Source organism: Grampus griseus (assembly GCF_964374135.1).
Source record: "Grampus griseus genome assembly, chromosome: 1".
NCBI lineage: Eukaryota > Metazoa > Chordata > Mammalia > Artiodactyla > Delphinidae > Grampus > Grampus griseus.
The window spans coordinates 6,440,797-6,463,035 of NC_139017.1; the positions used below are offsets into that span (position 1 = coordinate 6,440,797).

The 22,239-nt window shown below is 34.9% G+C and overlaps 1 protein-coding gene across 1 annotated transcript in view; it reads left to right on the forward strand.

The window, feature by feature from the left end:
• Nucleotides 1–12,074, forward strand: part of LOC309834187 (developmental pluripotency-associated protein 3-like) — a gene marked incomplete at both ends in the record, with an annotated part of 135,018 nt that extends 122,944 nt beyond the window's left edge. Inside the window, one exon of the mRNA XM_082672823.1 lies at nt 11,556–12,074. Within this exon, the coding sequence (XP_082528949.1) occupies nt 11,556–12,074 (519 nt within the window). The remainder of the gene's footprint in view (nt 1–11,555) is intronic.
• Nucleotides 12,075–22,239: the final 10,165 nt, after the last annotated feature.

Consider the following 22,239-nt stretch of genomic DNA (forward strand, 5'->3'; position numbering starts at 1 on the left):
CTAGAGATTTGTCAATTTTCTGATCTTTTTAAGGAACCAGAACATTGCTTTTTCCTATTGCTTTTCTCTTTTCAATAATTTATTCCTGTTCTTATCTTTTCAGTCATCACTTATGCTCCTTTAGGTTTATTTTGCTCTTCTTTTTCTAGTCTCTTGAAGAAGGGAGACAATATTGATTTTAGTCCTTATTTTTGATGTAACTGTATAGTGCTATAAATTTCCCTCTCTGCCTTGCTTTAAGTCTATACCACTAATTTTGATATGTTGTAATTTCATTCTCCATCAGCTCAATGTATTATCAGATTCCTCTGACTCTTGTGATTATATTGGTCCAATCCAAATAATCCAAGGTCATCTTCCCATTGCAATATTCTTAACATAATTATATCTGCAAAGTTTAATTTTCTATGTAAGGTAACATATTCACAGATTCCAGAGATTAACACTTGGAAACATTAGGGGAGAGGACATTGTCCAATATACCACAATGGATTATAAGACCCTAAGAGCAGGGATCACCGAATAGAATCTAACATCATGGGCTGTTGAACAGGAACTAGAATCATGGTGGAGACAGAACCACTGCCAAAAACAGCACCTACATAGAGAAGGAAAGGAACAAATACTATGGCTTCTCTCTCTCTCTCTCTGCAGACTCTAGTCTTCTGTCAACACCTCCCAAAGGTGGATCGAGGTGGAAGGCAGATAATACTAGCTGAGGGAATGCATTGGATGTGTTAGCCCCCATTGGTATAGAGCCAAACAGTAAGGGAGAAAGTACAATATCTCAGTGGAATTCTTTGACTTTGGCAGAGGAATGAAAATATTTTTAAATCACAATAAACCACTTTATAATGCCAGAATAGTTCATGCTATTCTAGAAAGTAAAAGAACACAAAACAATAATGTTTCTAGTTCTTAATGTTTTTTACTGCAAAATAACTCTGATGCAAAAAGCACTTTGTAAAGGTAATATTTGCTTTAAAAAGCCATGGACCATTTAATCAAATATGCTTTCATTAATAATTCAATGCACTGGCTAGTCTTTTGAAGGGAATGGTTTTACAAATTTTTGCTGTTTTATGACAGACTCTTTCAGCATCCCCTCTGTAATCAATGTCCAGAGGTTTAGATGGCCTAAGAGTTTGGAAGCCTGTCATTTAGTTCCTGCTTTTGCTTTCTGGAAGTACTAACCCAATACAAATCAAACTAGATCTTTATTAAATGTGGTATATCATTGCACTCTGTGTTCTGTGGTAGCCCATTTTAAAATATATGCACAGCTGCAACAGGAACTGGCACCTGCAACCCATGTAAACTCTAGAATGGAATACACTTAAATAGCTGTGTTCAGAGGGTGAAGCAAAGAATGGAGGAGTACTACTTCAGAATGCAAATGAACCTGCAATCAATCACAACGGAAAGTGACTTACTTTAGACAGGCAAATCCAAGGCCTAGTATTAAAATAATTAGCCTTTCTGGAGAATGGCTCTAATTCTGTGTAACAGTCACAGCTTTAATCTGTTAATTTTGTTAACAGTTAAATACCATTATATATATGGGAAAAGATAGTTACTTTATTTATGTAAAATAACTGAGCCTTAAGATGCCACTGTATTGATTATATTGATTGGCCCATATTTGGAACAATAAATTAGAAAACCAATACATCTAATATGAAGAGGTATATTTTGAAACTGATGGTTCTTTGGACATATGTTCAGGTACTTGTTTGGCTTACTTCATTTACTCAAAAATGTGCTCATTAAAATTATGTCTCTGTGTGTATGTGTTTGAATTTGCAGGGAAACAGCATTATTTTGATTCTGTTATTAAGTACCCCCTCTTTTAGGCACTGTATATACCTTATGAATAATTCTTACAATACAAAATGTACAGTGTGTAAGTATTATATTACAAATGTGGAAATCAAGGTTCTGAAATTAGGTAACAGTAGATAGTATGTATAGTAGGGTGGAGAACTCATGTCTGTTTGCATGGAGGTCTTTTCTTTTTTTAAATAAAACACTGGGTTTTTTTTTGGTTTTTTTTGTTTGTTTGCTTTTTTGTGGTACGTAGGCCTCTCACTGTTGTGGCCTCTCCCGTTGCGGAGCACAGGCTCCAGATGCGCAGGCTCAGCGGCCATGGCTCATGGGCCTAGCCGTTCCGCGGCATGTGGGATCTTCCTGGACCAGGGCACGAACCCGTGTCCCCTGCATCAGCAGGCGGACTCTCAACCACTGCGCCACCAGGGAAGCCCAAAACACTCATTTTAATGTTTCATTGGTGCAAACTTTTTGTGAGTTTAAACAAGAGTATAGTTTGCCAGATCCAAAGTTAAATTTCTTTCTGCAAAATAAATTGCCATTTGAAATGCTTACTTGCATTTCATTTTAAATAAGAAATTACTAAAAGTTTATTAAGCACTTTTTTAAACTCACCGAAACCTAATGTATAAATTTGAAAAGTAACAGTTGGGCAAGGGTAGGTTTTCCACAGTGAGTCTGTATAGTATATGTTCTCATCAGAACAGTATACAATAAGTTGGATTAAAAAGTGTTCTCCGAGTAGGCAGCTCAAATTATTTAAGTAGAGACCCACATTTGAGAAGAAATATCTTAATAAATCTCCTACTTATCACGTTTCTAGATTCTAGAAGGACTTGCATCAAGTTTCAAGGGCAACTAATTTGTAAGATGGGGGAAACAAATCTGGAGAGGGAGGGGGAAAGGAGAAGCAAAGTAGCAGAATGCTGTTACATACGTGAAATGAAATTTTCTAACATTTTCTAGTAGGGGTAGAGTGATGAAAAGTATAAAACACAGAATCATGTTACCCAAACTAGAAATGATTCATTGCTTTTTAACACAATACCAAGCCCTCACGAAATATAATTAGTTCTGTTCCTCACAGTTCTGTACTAAATTATTAAGATGTAAAACACCAATTTTTAGGTGGTACCCTATCATTTAAAGGGTTTCTCTCTGGCCCTGCCACGTATGAAGGAGGAATCTACGGAGTTAAAGAGATACGTCCACTCTGTTTGGTTCTCTTTGTGTCTTCAATTCTGGTATAAAACTCGGAGTGTCCAAGAATTCGAAACCCTATCCTTGCCTTCCAGGATGTTATGGAAGTATAATTTTCAAGGTAGGATGATAGAACATATTTCATATAATGCTTTGATGTCTTGATTTGTTTTTGTTTTTGTTTTTTGATTTTTGTATTTTAAATATGGGGCTGGCCAAAAGGTTCGGTCATTTTTTTCCGTAAGATGGCTCTAGTAGCACTTAGTTATCTTTAACTTCATTCAAAACAATTTTGTTAGATTGTATGTGACAGCTGTTATATCAGCATGCATTTAGAAAAAGACATCAAAATTGGTGAATTTTTGTGTAGCCATTTTAATATTGAAGATGGAAGAAAAACAAAATTTTTGGCATATTATGCTTAATTATTTCAAGAAAGGTAAAAATGCAACTGAAACACAAAAAAAGATTTATGCCGTATATGGAGAAGGTGCTGTGACTAATCGAACATGTCACAAGTGGTTTGTGAAGTCTCATGCGGGAGATTTCTCCCTGGACGATGTTCCATGGTCGGGTAGGCCAGTTGAAGTTGATAGCAATCAAATCAAGACATTCATTGAGAACAGTCAATGATATACCATGTGGGAGATAGCCGACATACTCAAAATGTACAAATCAAGCACTGAAAATCATTTGCACCAGCTTGGTTATGTGAATCATTCTGATGTTCCGGTTCCACATAAGTTAAGCGAAAAAAACTCTCTAGACTGTATTTCCACATGAGATTCTCTACTTAAACGTAATGAAAACATCACGTTTTTTAAACAAATTGTGACGGGTGACGAAAAGTGGATACTGTAAAATAATGTGGAATAAAATAGATCATGGGGCAGGTGAGATGAGCCACCACCAACCACACCAAAGGCCAGTCTTCATCCAAAGAAGGTGATGTTGTTTATATGGTGGGAGTGGCAGGGAGTCCTCGATTATGAGCTCCTTCCAGAAAACCAAATGATTAATTCCAGGTACTGCTCCCAATGAGACCAATTGAAAGCAGCACTCGATGAAAAGCATCTGGAATTAGTCAACAGAAAACCCATAATCTTCCATCAGGATAATGCAAGACCGCTTGTTTTTTTTTGAGTTGTTGTTGTTGTTTTTATTATTAGCCATTTGCATATATTCCTTGGCACCGTGGCTGTCCATCTTTTGCTTGTTGTTGTTGTTTTTTTTTAACATCTTTATTAGAGTATAATTGCTTTACAAAGTTGTGTTAGTTTCTGGTGTATGACAAAATGAATCAGCTATGTGTATACATATATGCCCGTATCTCCTCCCTCTTGCGTCTCCCTCCCATCCTCCGTATCCCACCCCTCTAGGTGGTCACAAACCACCGAGCTGATCTCCCTGTGCTATGTGGCCCCTTCCCACTAGCTATTTTACATTTGGTAGTGTATATATGTCCATGCCATGCTCTCACTTCATCCCAGCCTACCCTTCTACCCCACTGTGTCCTCAAGTCCATTCTCTACATCTGCATCTTTATTCCTGTCCTGCCCCTAGGTTCTTCAGAACCATTTTATTTATTTATTTATTTTAGATTCCATATATATGTGTTAGCATATGGTATTTGTTTTTCTCTTTCTGACTTACTTCACTCTGTATGACAGACTTTAGGTCCATCCACCTCCCTACAAATAACTCAATTTCATTTCTTTTTATGGCTGAGTAATATTCCATTGTATATATGTGCCACATCTTCTTTATCCATTCATCTGTCAGTGGACACTTAGGTTGCTTCCATGTCCTGGCTATTGTAAATAGAACCGCAGTGAACATTGTGGTACTTGACCCTTTTTGAATTATGGTTTTCTCAGGGTATATGCCCAGTGGTAGGATTGCTGGGTCGTATGGTAGTTCTATTTTTAGTTTTTTAAGGAACCTCCATACTGTTCTCCATAGTGGCTGTATCAATTTACATTCCCACCAACAGTGCAAGAGGGTTCCCTTTTCTCCACACCCTCTCCAGCATTTACTGTTTGTAGATTTTCTGATGATGCCCATTATTACTGGTATGAGGTGATACCTTATTGCAGTTTTGATTTGCATTTCTCCAATGATTAGTCATGTTGAGCATACTTTCATGTGTTTGTTGGCAATCTGTATATCTTCTTTGGAGAAATGCCTGTTTAGGTCTTCTGCCTATTTTTGGATTGGGTTGTTTGTTTTTTGATATTGAGCTGCATGAGCTGCTTGTAAATTTTGGAGATTAATCCTTTGTCAGTTGCTTCATTTGCAAATATTTTCTCCCATTCTGAGGGTTGTCTTTTGATCTTGTTTATGGTTTCCTTTGCTGTGCAAAAGCTTTTAAGTTTCATTAGGTCCCATTTGTTTATTTTTGTTTTTATTACCATTTCTCTAGGAGGTGTGTCAAAAAGGATCTTGCTCTGATTTATGTCATAGAGTGTTCTGCCTAGACCACATGTTTTTTTTTTGATGACCAGGCAAAAACTGTTACAGCTTGGCTGGGAAATTCTGATTCATCTGCCATATTCAGTAGACATCGCCCCTTCAGATTTCCATTTATTTCGGTCTTTACAAAATTCTTAGAGGTAAACATTTCAATTCCCTGGAAGACTGTAAAGGGCAGCTTGAACAGTTCTTTGCTCAAAAAATTAAAAAGTTTTGGGAGGATGGAATTATGATATTGCCTGAAAAATGGCAGAAGATAGTGGAACAAAAGGGTGAATATGTTGTTCAGTAAAGTTCTTAGTTAAAATGAAAAAGTTGTCTTTTATTTTTACTTAAAAATCGAAGGCACTTTTTGGCCAGCCCAATATTTAGACACATGGTATGTGGGCCTTCATATTTATACTTGAGTCAACCCTGCAGATGTTAGAGGCTGGTCTTATTTCAGGGTTCAATAAATGCAAATACCCAACATACTCATAAATTTTCCTTTATGTAGATTTGATACAAATAAAATGGATTATGTGTTTCTGTATTTATAGATTATTTGAATAATATTTTCTCCAATTTTCTCTTCCTTCTAATCCTGTAATTGCTCATACCTTTTTTGGTTGAGAAATAATTTGTAACAAAACTGGATCAATTATGCATAAAATATTTTTTAAACTTTTCTCCTTCAACTCATTCCTTTCTCTTGGTTGTAAAATGTAGCATGCCAATGTGTAAAAATGCAATTAACACTATTTATTTATTCAGATTGTCACAGTTTTCACCTCCTAAAATTAATGAGAATTTTGGGCTACTTCTTTCCAGGTTTCTCCCAGGAGTCTATGTGTTAATGACATCTGTAATACCTCATGCTGAGGCAGGGAAATAATGAGGTCTCAAGCTCAGATACCCTATTTTCTCTTAAGCCATTATTTCTAAACAAAATGCCTGGAATTTTCTTTAGTAAATTTGAGTTTGGGAACGTTATAAAAGGAAATTATTCACTGATTATTTCTCGCATTTTCTTTTAGCTAACAAACTAATAATGTAATCTGTGGGTATAACAATATACCATCTATAGTGTTATTAATTTCTAAATAAATGTCTCTATTCAAAAATAAATTTGAAATATAATAAAATATAATAAAGATCATTACTGAATATTATTTTAGAATTGAACATTTTTGGTAAATTTCAGAACTTAAATCCTTCAATATTTTGGTGGTCATTTTAAATGAGTATATAGCTTATCATTTCTCTATATATAATTGAAATTTTTAGTTGAATTGATTAGCATTGAAGAGGAGTAATGAAATTGAAATGATCATTTTAATCTAGAAGTTCTTATATTTGAGTTATCACTGTTCATCCAAAATTTGCCTTATGCATTTTCTTAAACCATAGGGAATAAAATCACACAACTTGTAGCAAAATAATTAAAAACTGTAAGGAAGAAGATCATATGTAATAAATAATTTAAAGTGATTTCACTAAGCTTCATGGTACACTGGCCTTATAACTTTTTTCAGTAGGCCTATGAAAGGAAAAAATAATCCTCTCTGTTTCTCAATTTGGGGGGCCCTCCTGAATGTTGTCTCATATTTTCTTGTCTTCTAAGATAGATACCTTTGATAGTTTTTTAAAGATTGTGTTTTGAAAATATGTTTAGTGTAAAGCAATGCAAGGTAGAAGACTATATTTGGAACTTCTGATTTAACAGCACATACAGTCTATAAAATTAAAATTTTGACAGTTTATGTTAAAAATTTGTCAATGCAAATATGATGGATGATGGATATATTGTTTAAACAATTTTCTCCTAAGGTTTCTGGGGTTTTTTTTTTAACGTTTTTATTGGAGTATAATTGCTTTACAATGTGTGTTAGTTTCTGCTTTATAACAAAGTGAATCAGTTATACATATACATATATCCCCATATCTCTTCCCTCTTGCATCTCCCTCCCTCCCACCCTCCCTATCCCACCCCTCTAGCTGGTCACAAAGCACCAAGCTGATCTCCCTGTGCTATGCGACTGCTTCCCAATAGCTATCTGTTTTACTTTTGGTAGTGTATATATGTCCATGCTACTCTCTCACTTCGTCCCAGCTTCCCCTTCCCCCTCCCCATGTCCTCAAGTCTGTTCTCTACGTCTGCATGTTTATTCCTGCCCTGCCACTAGGTTCATCAGTACCATTTATTTTAGATTCCATATATGTATGTTAGCATACATTTTCCTGTTGTTTTTCTCTTTCTGACTTACTTCATTTTGTATGACAGTCTCTGGGTCCATCCACCTCTCTACAAATGACTCAATTTCGTTCCTTTTTATGACTGAGTAATATTCCATTGTATATATGTGCCACATCTTCTTTATCCATTCATCTGTCAATGGACATTTTTTTCTTTTTTTTAACAGTTTCCCAGAGTGGCATTTATTTTTTTTTTTAACATCTTTATTGGACTATAATTACTTTACAATGTTGTGTTAGTTTCTGCTGTATAACAAGGTGAAGCAGCTGTATGTATACATATATCCCCATATCTCCTCCCTCTTGCATCTCCCTCCCACCTTCCCTATCCCACCCCTCTAGGTGGTAACAAAACACCTAGCTAATCTCCCTGTGCTATGCGACTGCTTCCCAATAGCTATCTATTTTACATTTGGTAGTGTATATATGTCCATATATACACTACCACTCTCTCACTTTGTCCCAGTTTACCCTTCCCCCTCCCCGTGTCCTCAAGTCCATTCTCTAGTAGGTCTGTGTCTTTATTACCGTCTTGCCCCTAGGTTCTTCATGACCATTTTTTTTATTCCATATATATGTGTTAGGTTTTAATTAGATTACTTTAAAATGCACAACAGTGAGAATTTCTGAATGTTTTATTAAAATGATAAAATTTTATTTCCCAAGAGCAAACTCTAGTCACTAAATAGCATTTGTGAATTGAAATTATTTTTCTTATTAGGCTTAAAACTTTAAGCGACTTTTTCTTTCTCAGTTTGCGAATCATTTGTTCAATTTTGGGAAAAAAAAAGATCAATAGCACAAATACACTCATATTTACTTTACTGTATTTTGTAGATTTAAGTTTGATAGCTTGAGGGTGTTTTATATTTTTATATCTTCTGAATGTGTAAAACAGTGACCTAAAGTTTTGAACTCCTGATATACCACAAGGTAATCTTTTCCCTCGATCTTTAACTTTGAGGTAAATACAGATATTTTTCTTAATCTTAATTGATATATCTCCTACTCTACCATGATGAAGAACTTAATTCTCCTTCATTTTAATTTACAATACACTCAGAACAATCAATATTTGCTGAAAAACTTGTAGTTAATTTTCTTCTTCACTTTAAATTTTCAATGGACAAAAAGTAATTCGAGAGTTCTTGTAATAGAATTTTGCATGAAAAGAACTTTTTTTTTTAATAACATGTCATTACAATGTGCAAAGCAGTCTCTTTTACAATCCTATGGGCCAATTATGCTTTTTTTTTTCTTTTTTTTACAGATGCAGAAAATGAGATTCAGAGAGAATAGATATTGAGACTATAATTCAAATTTTAGATATTTGTCTGTAGATTATAAAAGTATTTCTTTTGTGCAGTAGCTTCCTTTGCAGAGTCTTGAAACAATCTTCAGGTACTTCAGGTGGCTGTTCAAAAGTTATGGAACGTATCACTCAGGGTTGTTACTAGAGCAGAATAGATGTTTATGAAAAGGATACTAGGTAACATTTTTATTACTTTTTTTTTTAATTGGAGTATAGTTGAGTTACAATGTTGTGTTAGTTTCAGGCTTACAGCAAAGTGAATCTGTTATACATTTACATATATCCACTCTTTTTTTTAGATTCTTTTCTGTATAGGCCATTACAGAGTATTGATTTGAGTTCCCTGTGCTATACAGTAGGTCCTTTTTAGTTATCTGTTTTATATATAGTAGTGTGTATATGTCAATCCCAATCTTCCAATTTATCCCTCCCCCTCTTACCCTCTGGTAACTATAAGTTTATTTTCCACATCTGTAACATTATTTCTGTTTTGTAGATAAGTTCATTTGTGCCCCCCTTTCTTTTAAGATTCCACATATAAGCGATATCACATGATGTTTGTCTTTCTCTGACTTACCTTACTCAGTATGACAATCTCCAAGTCCATCCACGTTGCTGCATATGGCATTATTTCATTATTTTTTTATGATATTGTAGGACTGGTTTGATGAGGAAACCACTGCCCTTCTCACTGACTACTGAGTGCCACAAGTTGCTCCCTGCTGGAAACACACCGCATAGACTTTCCTGCTACAATGGAAGAAGCAAGAACTCTACTACACAGATTTCTTTCATCAAGAACTCCACGGTGAGGGAAATCTTTGTGAATTATATCTCCTGGAGTGTTCAGAATTGAGGTCCTTTTTAGCCCCCAAATCAAGCTAAGTCTGATTGGCAAAGCCTTGATACATAACTTGGACCCCTTAGCTGTAAGGGCTGCAGAGGGAGTATATGGTGTTTTCACATCCTATGCTGAGTCAGATCTATAACTGAGATCATAAGGTGTAGACAGAGGTGGGTCCAGTTATTATTTCTGGGGTTTCTTGAGTAGTAGTAGTGTAGTGATGGTAATAATAATAAGATATAAAATTAGGTGTAGGAACTTTAAATAGGTCTGAATAGAAGTGGTTAAAGATGAAGTCTTTACCTAGATATGGATTATAGGAGAAAGACATTGTCTTCTGAAATTAAGTTTGACATTAGCTGTAGATATTTGTGGTTTTTCTTTGTCAGATTAAAAAATGTCCCTTCTATTCCAAGTTTGCTGAGAATTTTGTTTTAAATCATGAATGGATGCTGAATGTTGGCAAATACTTTTTCCTCACCTGTTGGTATGATCCTTTGTTTTTGTCTTTGTTAACTGTCTTAAGATAATGAATTACACTGATTAGTTTTCAAATGTTGAACTAGCCTTGCATTCCTAACATAACTCTCCTGATTGTGCTTTTTTGTTTGTTTTTATATATTATTTAAATGTGCTAGTATTTCATTAAGAAATTTTACATCTATTTTTATGTCATATTGTTCTTTTTATTATTAATTCTGTCTTGTGTGTCAAAAGATGCTGGCCTCCTCAAGTGAGTTGAGAAGGACTGCTGTCTCTTAAATTTTCTGGGAGACATTGTTAAGAACTGGCATTAATTCTTCCTTAAATGTTTGTTGCAATTCACCAGTGAAGCCATCTATGCCTGACATTTTCTTTTTCAGAAAGGTTTTAGCTGCAAATTTAGTAATGAACTATGGAAATGATCTCTGAAAGTATAGTCTTGTGGCTACAAATTTAGTACTACTCATGTTATCTATTTCTTCTAGGGTGAGTTTAGATAATTTGAGTCTTTCAAGGAATTGATCCATTTCATCTAAGTCGCCAAGTAATAATACTATACATTTCTCTCCCATCTTGATGTAAGTGTATTCTTCAGATTTGATAAGTTGTCTTTTCATTTTCATTTAGTTCAAAATGTTTTCTATCTTTCTTTGAGACTTCTGCTTTGGTCAATGTAGTATTTTGTAGAGTTTTGCTTGCTTTTTAAAATATTTGTAGGTGTATCTGATATCCTGCTTTTTTTTATGTTTAATTCTCTTTTTGTCAGAGAATATTGTCTGAATAATTTTAATTCTTTGAAATTCAATAAGATTTGTTTAGTGACCTAGAATATGATCTAGCTTGCTAGACAAGGGCATTGCTAAATCATGTGGGTCAAGTCTTCCTTGTGTGTTACAGTTTTACGATGTGGAGGATATTTAGAATCCGGGTATTCTGCCTCTAAATTCCAGTAGTTTATAACAATTATTTTGCAACCAAGTTTTCCTCAGAAATTTTTAGATGCCTGATGGGGGCAGCAATGCTTCCTATTGAAAATAACTAATTTAAAGAATCATGGGTTGGATTCTTCTCTCCCCTCCATGTCAGCTTGGATTTTTCTCCCTCTTTCTTAGCTCTGTAGTTCTTCCAGGCTACTTTGTAGCAATTTCATTCTAAAGCATCACCTTCCACTGGAACCCAAAGGTCTGGGGGAGCTTCAAGCTCCCAGTGGATTCATCTGAGGTTAACCCAACCTGGAGCCTGGAGTCTCCTCAAATGTCCATCAATGAAAATTCCCAGGAAATTCCAGTTGCCTCTCAAACTATGTCTGAAGTGTTAATAAAGGACCTCAGTAACTTGACTCTCAACCCTAGTATCAAATTGCCCTTCATTCTACCACAATGTCTACCTCAACCGACTGGGTGGTTACTTGGTGAAAACATACCCTGTAGGAGAGGGGTGAGGACCATGTTAACTGATCAGAGAGATAAGATGGAGCAGCTGATTCAATCTATTAAAAAGCACTACTGCAAAGGAGTTTCTCCATCTGACTCTCAAAGAGAACCACTGCAGAACGACATTGAGACTCCCTCAAGAGTGCAAAGATTTAGATGTAGCTGTCGTTTTTGCCGGTCTCATAGAGATCCTTCTGAGGATAATTATGAGAATTATTACACCAATAAGTATTACAGTAATTATGACACGGAGTCCGATGAGCCATAAACCTCATTCTTGTATCATTTTTTCTTGCTGGTAATTTTAGGATCATTATGAAGCAGCTTGGGAAAGATTGTGTACCAATATTTTGATAACCTATATTATAAGTTCTGGGATGTCTTTTTTTCTTGCATCTCTTTTCTACCTTAATACAGTAACTTATAAGGAATCTATGTAGCTTGCATTTGAATGACTTGAATATACTTTAGTTCCACTTTGTGAAACAAATTAACTTGTGTGGAAGGAATGTGAAGAAAACATTGGGTGGATTGGCCACAGCATTGTTAGAACAGCATGTTGAATTGTAATAAAAATTTTTGATGTCCTATTTCAAAAAAAAAGAAAGAAACATGAATATTACAATTATTTCATAAATTAGGTATTTTAGATTTACTTGTTCTCAATCCTATTTAAACCATCATAAAATGTGATAATTATTAATTCATTTTACTTTAGTCAAATGTTAAAAATGTAAAATTCAGGATAAAATTACTTAGTAAATTGGTGTTTTAATGTAGTGTTCTGTCTCTGTGAATATGTGTGTGTATGTATGTGTGTATGTGTGTGTATGTTTGTGTATGCGTGTGTGTGAGTGTGTATGTATGTGTGCATGTATGTGTGTGTGTGTGTGTGTGTGTGTGTGTGTGTACACTAGTATATGTTAATCATTGTCCATATTGGATATTTTGTTTTTTCTTTCATTGTATTCATCTATATTTGCAGAATTAATAACATCTGCACAAGAACTGCAAAGAAATTCCTTCCTCATATTTATAACTTTGTTTGTGATGAAATTGATGTAGGTCCCTTAAAGGAAGTAATTACTTCTTAGTTTTTATCCAAGGGAATGTGGCCTGAGCAAGTGTCTCTTGATTGGTGGTGGTGGACGAAGTGTGAGCCCTTTGAAAAATCACTTAATAATGGTAGCTTTTGAGGTAGCAATTTCGACCACCTGCACTGGACCATCTGGACCCATCATTATTTCTGCTCTGTGAAGTAGGTTGTCATTATGGTTCACACAAACACATTTCTGTTTTTTCATAACTAGAACAGTTCACCTGGGACAAAGAATAGGAGAAATCTACTGTACAGAAATCCTTCATGCAGAGAGGATAGCTTGATTAAATATTATTAATGGAATTAAAAATTTTTTCTCTTATTTTTCTGTCCAACAAATTCTGTTCCTATTTCCTTTACTGATGTAGAGGACTGTGATTTGAAAAGTCACAAACAGTTCATCCCTTGGTTGAGATAAGTACACCTTCATAGCTTGTTGTATCAACTTTGTGCTCAGAGTTGGTAATAACTATTTGCAACTGATTGATAATAAGTGATAGACATTTTTTTTGGTAACTTTCTCAAATATAAACTACATAAAGTAGTGTAAGAACAAGGTCCCTGGTGAATATATAAATTATTTTTTAAAATATAGGTTTAATTGAACCACATTTTCTCAACTTCTCTAATAAATCAAACAACCCAAATCAACATTATTATGTCAAATTCTTCTTTGCACTCCAATAAATATCAGCACATTCCACAAAACCAGTTAGTAGTAAAAGTATTACTCCTACTAAAATGTACTTTCTTGAGGGTTTACTTTGTGCTAGATACAATGTTTTATTATCTAATTTAATTTAATCTTCCCAATAAAACATGGGTTGATGCTATTTCTAGCAAATGGAAGACCAAGAAACTGTCTCAAAAGTTTCCATTCTTCAATAATTCTATTTTATTCTCAAAGAGTAGAAATTAGTCTAGTTTAGGAGGTTGTGAGTATGAAAAATATATCCAAGGAAGTGATAACAGAATGTGCAAAGTATGAACGCAGCCTGGCTTCTTTACTGGTCCGTAAGGAGATCTATAAATGGTTAGAGGATAAAATTCAAAGAACACAATTACAAAGAGTGAAGCTGTGTTGATACTTAGGGGCAAAATCAGGGAGGGCTTTGCAAATGACACTGAGAAGTCTGGACTTACCCATGAGAGCATCAGGGAATCACTGAAGGATTTAAGGCAGACAAATAATATCCTTATAATGCTTAAGAAAATTTTATTCTGCTTTTATGCTTAACGTATTATAAGACTGTAAGACTGGAAACAGAATGACCATTTATGAAACTGACCCTATATTAAAGTTGCTTGATGGCCATGTCCTGCATTTGAATCATAGAATTACAGCGTCTTTTGTGGTTTATTAGAAAGTAAGATTTAACAATAACACCCCAGTTTCTGGATAGGAGATTTGACAATTTCTGTTTGTTGCTTTGTCAAGAGCTTAAGTAACCTAGGAAAAATTTGGAGGGCACTACAGTTTGAAGACTTTGGATAAATTTATCTACATTATACTTCTTCCTCTTGTGTAGAACTCTATGCTGTGACCAGTTTCTGCAGTACAGCTTTCTTTCAAAACATCTTTCCCTATGAGAATTTAACTATGTGAAAGTCCAGTTTTCCTCTGGGTCCATGCCCCCATTCCTTTAAGGAAGAAAATCTTTCCCACTCTCCTTTATCTGCTTCCTGCTTGGGGAAGGCAGCAGGCAAACCCTACTTCAGCACTGTTGATTGTGTAAGTGTGTCTGTTCTACAGCATAAAGGAATTCAAGTCTTGTCCCCATTTGCCTGTGCTTTGTCTGTTCTTACCACCTGACCACACCTATCAAGCCTCTGTGTTAGTGGAATTCTTGTAAAGTCTTTCCAGTTATTTTTCTGGAGCATTGCTCTCCATCAGGAGGGTAAATTGTGACTCAGTCTTGGCATGATTTTTGTAGCTTTGTCTGATGTATACCACACAAAATGTATCTAGTTTCAAGCAGCTGTGCAGATTTGTCCACTTTTTGTACATAATGTGAGCCATTTAATGGAGATAAGAATTTGAGAGGTATAATTAGCACTTAAAACCAAGGCATTACACTATTCAGAACTTTTCCCCCCTATACTTTCAATGTCTTCTTTTCCACTGTTTTCTTCTGTTCAGCTTACAGACATATATAAAATTTCTCTATCTGAAAATCTTAGTTCTATATTGGCCTTGTGATCCTACTTTTCCATCTTTCTTCATTATTTCATTACCAAGATTCTTCAAAACATAGTGTCAGGCTTCCCTGGTGGTGCAGTGGTTGAGAGTCCGCCTGCCGATGCAGGGGACACAGGTTCGTGCCCTGGTCCAGGAAGATCCCACATGCCGTGGAGCGGCTGGGCCCGTGAGCCATGGCCGCTGAGCCTGCGCGCCTGGAGCCTGTGCTCTGCAACGGGAGAGGCCACAACAGTGAGAGGCCCGCGTACTGCAAAAAAAAAAAAAAAAATCTCAAGTATCCTCTTCACACAGAATTTCACTTTCAGATGTCTTAATCACAGGCATCATTATTGCCTATGGTTTGCTCAGCAGAAGACTTGAGAGGTTTTAAGGGTTGTATTTCTAAAGCACTGCCTCTGTTTGGCTTCTGGTACAACGTATTCTGCCTTATCTCCTACTATCTCTCTTATCATTAATTTATAATCCCTGGATTCAAAACTTAACAATATGCTTTCTTTGTTTGCTTCTTACATATTGCTACATCCCATGTTCCTCCCTAAAACCTTTTTCTTATCCTGTTCTAACGCACCCTTCACTTTTGAACTTGTTCTCTCCCATGTTGTCAAATACCATCTCTTTATAGGTGATTTTAGATCACTTATTTAGCCCATAGCATCTTCAAAAGTTTTGTCCTCTATATCAGAGTGCTTACTTGACAACTCCACTACAAAATCCACAGATATCTCTTTACTATTCCTGTCTTTCTTTTCTCGATTACAGATGCTTTTCTTTGTCCAGTCATTCAGGAAATAAACTTGTGAGCTATATTTAATCTTTGCTTTGCTTTACCCCTATTGCCACAAGTTCTAAGGTTTGTATTTTTGTACCTTTTGTTCATTTGTTTGGTTCCAACTCCACAGCTAATGCCTTAGCTCAGACTCTCATTTTCTCTTCTCTCAACTATTGTCATATTTTCCAAAATTGTTCCTCTGCCTCTTAAATTTCTTTGTTTGTCCTCTCCATGGCTGCCAGGGTAATCTTTCTAAAATGCAAGATTTCCCATATTACTCCATTGCTCAAATATCTTCACAATTTCTTACAGTATAAAACTCAAAACTGTCAGTGCGTTGTACCTTCTGTGATCTGGGTGTTCCAAATGCCCAGGACTTTAATTGCTTTACCCCAAACCTCTCCAATTCAACCTTATCCAAATTTTTATAGTTCTGCAGGGCACCATATTTTGTGGCTCAGGTGATTTTGGGGGTTATCCTTCATTTCAAAAATGACTTTGTTTACTGACCAGCAACCTCTCATCCACCAGCATTCAACTAATTTGCTACCTTTCCTGAACTCGTCAAATGAAATGATTAATTTTTCCTTTGGGACCTCACTATTTCCTGTACATTCTACCCCTAAAACATCTAGCAAATTTATTTATTTTCATATCTGTCTCACTCTATAACCAGTCAAATGAGTTCAGGCAGTCAGTCAGCAAATATTTAATGAGAATTTTCTTTGATGGGATTAGGGTCTATGAAGACAAGTAAGACAAACTTTTGGGAATCATAATCTTAAAAGTTTTTTTTTTTTTCTGCACTACTCAAAGGATCAATCACACGACTGTAGCAGACTTTAGAAACATTATATCTATATCTACCTATCTGGAAGATTCAGTAAAATTGATTAAATTGGTAAATAATTAAATGATTTATTGGCAAATAATTATATTTGTAAATAAAATAACATGCTCCCAATTTCTCTATATATACCTTAATCTTCTCTACTGTTTAAGGTTAATTCCCACCATGGAACTTTCCTCAGTTATTTTACCAGGTCTGGAATCACAATCTAGCTGTGCTGTTGTCTGTGTTGTCTAGGCTTCTATTAACATTTCTAAGTTTTTGGGTAATGATCCCCATTTCATAGGCTTATTGTGCAGACTTGGGGAGATAACTGTATGTAAATCTCAGTTCATATTAGGTTCATCATACATTTTTTGTTGCTTTAGTTCCCAAATTATAAATTATAAGGTGTTTGTTCCACCCATTGTGGCCATTAGCAATTTTTTCTTCTATTTTATTTCTATGAGTATTTCTTAGTTCTATGAATAGCAAATTTACTCCTAGGATGACTAAACTTTTATTTCTTTACTCCTACCATTGTCTCACACAGTGTCTTATATTTCAAGGTTGCTTAAGTTATTTATTTGTGGAATGAATATATTTAGTCTACATATGCTAGCCCCTTCACTTTATAAACTACAAGCACTCCTATCATGGATACACACAGACACAACTCACACATGTAAGGCTCCTGAATAAAGAATTCTTCTACTGGATTATGAATTCTTCCACTGGCTTGGGAAATCATTTAAATTTTTTTTAATGCTTATTCTTTTTGTTAATAGGAGGGAGAAAATCGTGTTCACATAACAAGAAAAAAAAACGCCTAAAATATCCAGAAAAATTTAATCAGGAAGAACAGGAATTATACAAGGAATATATAAAATTTTATTTAAAAATTATAGAATAGAAATGGAACAAACAGAAAGATATACCATGTTCCTATATGAGTATGTAGATTATCATAAATATGCAGTTGTTTATATCCAGATGGGGTGATGGAAGTTGGAGAAATAGAGCATTCTGGTCAATTATTAACATTGTTATACAGTGTTTTACTTCTTAACTTTATTTTCTAAAAAGAATAATTATGGAATGTGCTGGGTTGTAAAGCAATGCATTATGAAAATCCTCAAGTAGAAGCTAAGCTACAAACCCCTGGAGATGTAATAGAAGAAAAGACAGCACAGGGGTAAATAGGACCACATGACCCTCAAAACCTTTCTCAAAGAAAGTAATACTATGATTTTATCAAGACTCAAAGATTGTTCTATGAGCCAATAGCATTGCTATCTAAACTCGTATTCTTTTCTTAAAAGTTTATACCAGTGAAAACTAAGTTTAAATTTCTCAAACCTGAAGGATGAAAGTACTTTCTTTGCAAAGAAATGTCCCTCATACCTTTAAGTTTATATAGAACTAATAAAAATCGAGTTTTGAGGAGCAAGTTGGCCCCAGGAATAATATTATGTAATTGGGTATCCTTTTAGCCATGCCACACATTTTCTAAACTTTTATATATATAGACTAAAGAGTATTTCCTTTTGATTCAGTCTCTCACTTCAAATTTTTGACCCAATGAAACTTGTTTAAGAAGAGCGAAACTAAAATATATTTCCTACATAAGACAAGTTTAGAACGCTAAGATGTTCTTAGCGTTAGATGTTAGAACGTTAGATGTTAGAACGCTAAGATGTTCCAAGGACAGTTTTGTTTCCAGTTTAGAATTAACAGCTCATGTACAATATGATCAATCTCTAATAAAATTAACACAGTATCTTTTTCTTCTTAGATGAAGTGTTTCCCTTCTTCAGCTCCTAATAAGCAGAGCCTGCCCTCTGAACAGTTCTGTTTCACTTCACTAGGAAGCTGAGTGGTCCCTTCACACCCCAACTTAAAGTCAGCCACCATGGTCCCCAGGTCCTAATGCAGCCCTGGAACAGCTCCTTGAAAGCGAATGAACATCAAGTATATTCATAACAGTTCCAACAAAGTCCCGTGAATCCACTTACATTGCTTAGGCAACACACTTTAAAAAGGAGGACTTATTTTTAGTACATGGAACTCCCTCTTTTTCAAAGGATCCATACTGAGTGGGATCGAAGTAGATGAAAAAGAGCTTTCTTCTCCCCCAACTGCACACTTCATGCAGATGCAACACCACAAAGATTATGTTTAAAATGTTTTCTAAGTGCATTTTATGAGTATTGAATATAAAATGTTCTTTCTTCCTCGTTGCAAAATCACACCACTAGTGCTGTTCCTATTCCATGACTATTACAATTAGTACGACTACTCATGCATTTAGTATGCGTCTGCTGCCACCGGACACCACTATCACAGTCATCCTTTTAAAAACTGGTAAGCTGAGACAAAGAGGTTAAGTACGGCAGAAAAGATTACACAAAACTGGTACACAGCATCTCTTTAAATCAAGAGAGAATCAGAAAACATGATACAGAGATTGGCCTTTTACTTTGGTTCTTCACAAGTTGGCCACTCATTTGATATCCATAAATATCAATGGAGAACCAGCTTGCTTTTTGGCTTCCAAATGCATTCAGCTTCTCTGATGGGTAGTTTGGGGGTATTGCCACCCTACTAGTGCCACCAGTGTAACCGTGCTGTGTACAATCTCCCACTTAAGTCAAGATGAGCTTTTTATTTGAGAGAGAGAGAGAGAGAGGGAGAGAGAAGGATCTCTAAAATAGTCTGAATCAGTAAACCCTAGTAATAGTATTGTTTCAAAAATAATTATGTCCTTTAATACTTATGAATACTATGTTCCAGTTTAAAAAGCAGAAAAGAAAGAAATGCAGCTTCCTAGCATTTAGAAATTACTAGATGTTACCATGCATTTCACTTTGGTACAGTAGGTATGAAAACCTAAGTGTCACAAAAACTAAGGCCTATAAATATCTACAAACTAAAAGGGATTTTTGTTTACATATTAAAAATAATAATGCAGTGTTAGCAAAGATATTTTTTTACAACCAGTGATGAGTGTATACAGATTCATAATATATTGGTAGAGAAATTAATTCAGTTTTAGAAACCTTTTAAGAAATCTGGTCATAAAGTGGCTAAGGTTGAGCAGTTTCAATGTAGATTACATGTAAATCACAGTTCTAAATTACTACCTGTATAAACTTTGATAAACTACTATACCTCTCTAAAATGGGGATAATATAAACTGGATCACAGTGTTGTCTTAAATATCCTATGCACCAGTTTATGTAAAGCAATACATATTTTACTGCACACCATAAGAACTAAATGTGAACTTATAATATTAACAATATTTTATTGTATAATAATTAAAACTTTTAAGTAATTAATTTTTCAAAGACAATAGGCAAAATACAATGAAAAGTTATCTTTCTGTAATATATTCAAGGAAGCCTAAAAGAATAATTTTGGCTGTACAGAAACGTAGTTTCTTTACAGCTTCTCTCAAAAATAGTAGTCTAGGTATGCTAGTTTTATTCATACATCCAATAGTTATTTTACAGCTACTATGTTCCAGGCACTGTGCTAGGCTACTGATAAAGATTGGCGAACAGAAAAAAATAGTCTCTGCCCCCCGGTATCAATAGCCTATCGTTTGGGTCCAATTATATGGTAAAAATAAAGACCATTTTGTGAGTTATGTTGGTAATAGGAGTCTAGTTACAAAAACAGCAAGAAAACAGATAATAACAATGCCATAAAGTAAAACAATAAAAGCTCTGATGATTTTCAATAAGTTCCTACAAGTTACAGCTAGGGATAAAATAAGCTTCTATAATTTCACAAGTATTTCATTTACAATTGAGCATATGACAATATATACACAAAGAAGCTATTCAACTAAGACTGGTAAAATAAATTGTAGGGGCAAAAGAACAGATAATGAAATAGGCAAGAAAAGAAATATATGGCCTTAGAATTGAACCTCTTTCTAGAAACCATAGAAGAGCCTAAAGAATTATTTTAATAAAATAATAGTTAATATTTTGTAGCTGCTTACTGCATGCTATAAAATATGCAAAGCTATATGTATGTTTTATGTCATTTAATTATTTCAATATTACTGCCACCTTATACATGAGAACATTAGAATTTAGATGGTGTTGATAATTTGTCCAAAGTCACAGAACAAGTCATTGCCAGGACACGGGACTCAAATCCAGACCTTCATGTCTCCAAATTTCGACCACTCATCTGCTATATTCTATGGACTGTGATTGAAAAATTCTGGATCCTAAACAATATCTCTTTTTAATTAAACTTATTCTCTGGTGCTTTTCTTTCTTTTCTCTGGATAGTATCTAGCTCAGACTCAGGAGACTGAATTAATTTATGAACACAATAAAATTGAAAAAAGGAGGTGAATTAAATGACAGGAAAAACAGCAATCATATGATGATGCAAGTCACTATGTATTTTATTTCTGAGTAATTTTATTACCTTTATTAAAAAAAAAAAAACAACCCAGGGAGCTCTACTAGAAAATTACCAAAAGGTCAGGTGACAATTGACTATTTATCATTTAATTACTCTACATATTTTATGAATATCTATTATTGATATTAACCAGTGTTTAAAATTAAAGTAAAATATGTGAATTAAAATACCCTTTAAAATCGATTTTCATAGAATATTATAGGAAATACAGAAAAAAATTATGAAAACCACAAAAAATTGCATATTTAATAATTTCTTCTATCCAATCAGAAATCTATTATCAATTGTAACTTAATTGTCTTTTTAAAATTTATTTATTTATTTTTGACTGCGTTGGGTCTTTGTTGCTGCGCACAGGCTTTCTCTAGTTGTGGCGAGCAGGGACTACTCTTCATCGTGGTGTGCGGGCTTCTCACTGCGGTGGCTTCTCTTGTTGCAAAGCACGGACTCTAGGCATACGGGCTTCAGTAGTTGTGGCTCATGGGCTCTAGGGCACAGGCTCAGTAGTTGTGGCTCACAGGCTTAGTTGCTCCACAGCATGTGGGATCTTCCCAGACCAGGGATCGAACCCGTGTTCCCTGCATTGGTAGGCAGATTCTTAACCACTGTGCCACCAGGGAAGTCCCATAACTTAATTTTCAATTTCCTTTCAACCTTAATTAGAATTGGGCTGTTGGAGAAATAATTATCCATCAAACGCAAAATTATAGCAACATACTATGCCATGTACAATAATTATGCTTTTTTGAATTATTTTAAGGATTCATAAGACTCTACAAACATAAACATGAAGGATGCTTACTATTCAGTAGAAGGAGAAAAGAACAGGCAATCATCTAGCAAGCCTGAAACATTCAAGAACAGCTTTCAAATTGTTACCCCAGTGTCACAGAACACCCTTTATCTCTGGGCCAAAATCATCAAGATAGATTTCAGTTACTTTGGTCTCAGAAGCCACAGCCTTATCTGAGAATGGGTATGATATATGCTATGTAGTTATACAGTCAACATTTGGCTGCATGATCTGACTCAACAATTAAAACAAGATAAAATAGCAGAAACCAGAGGCAAACCATCTATCTGAAAC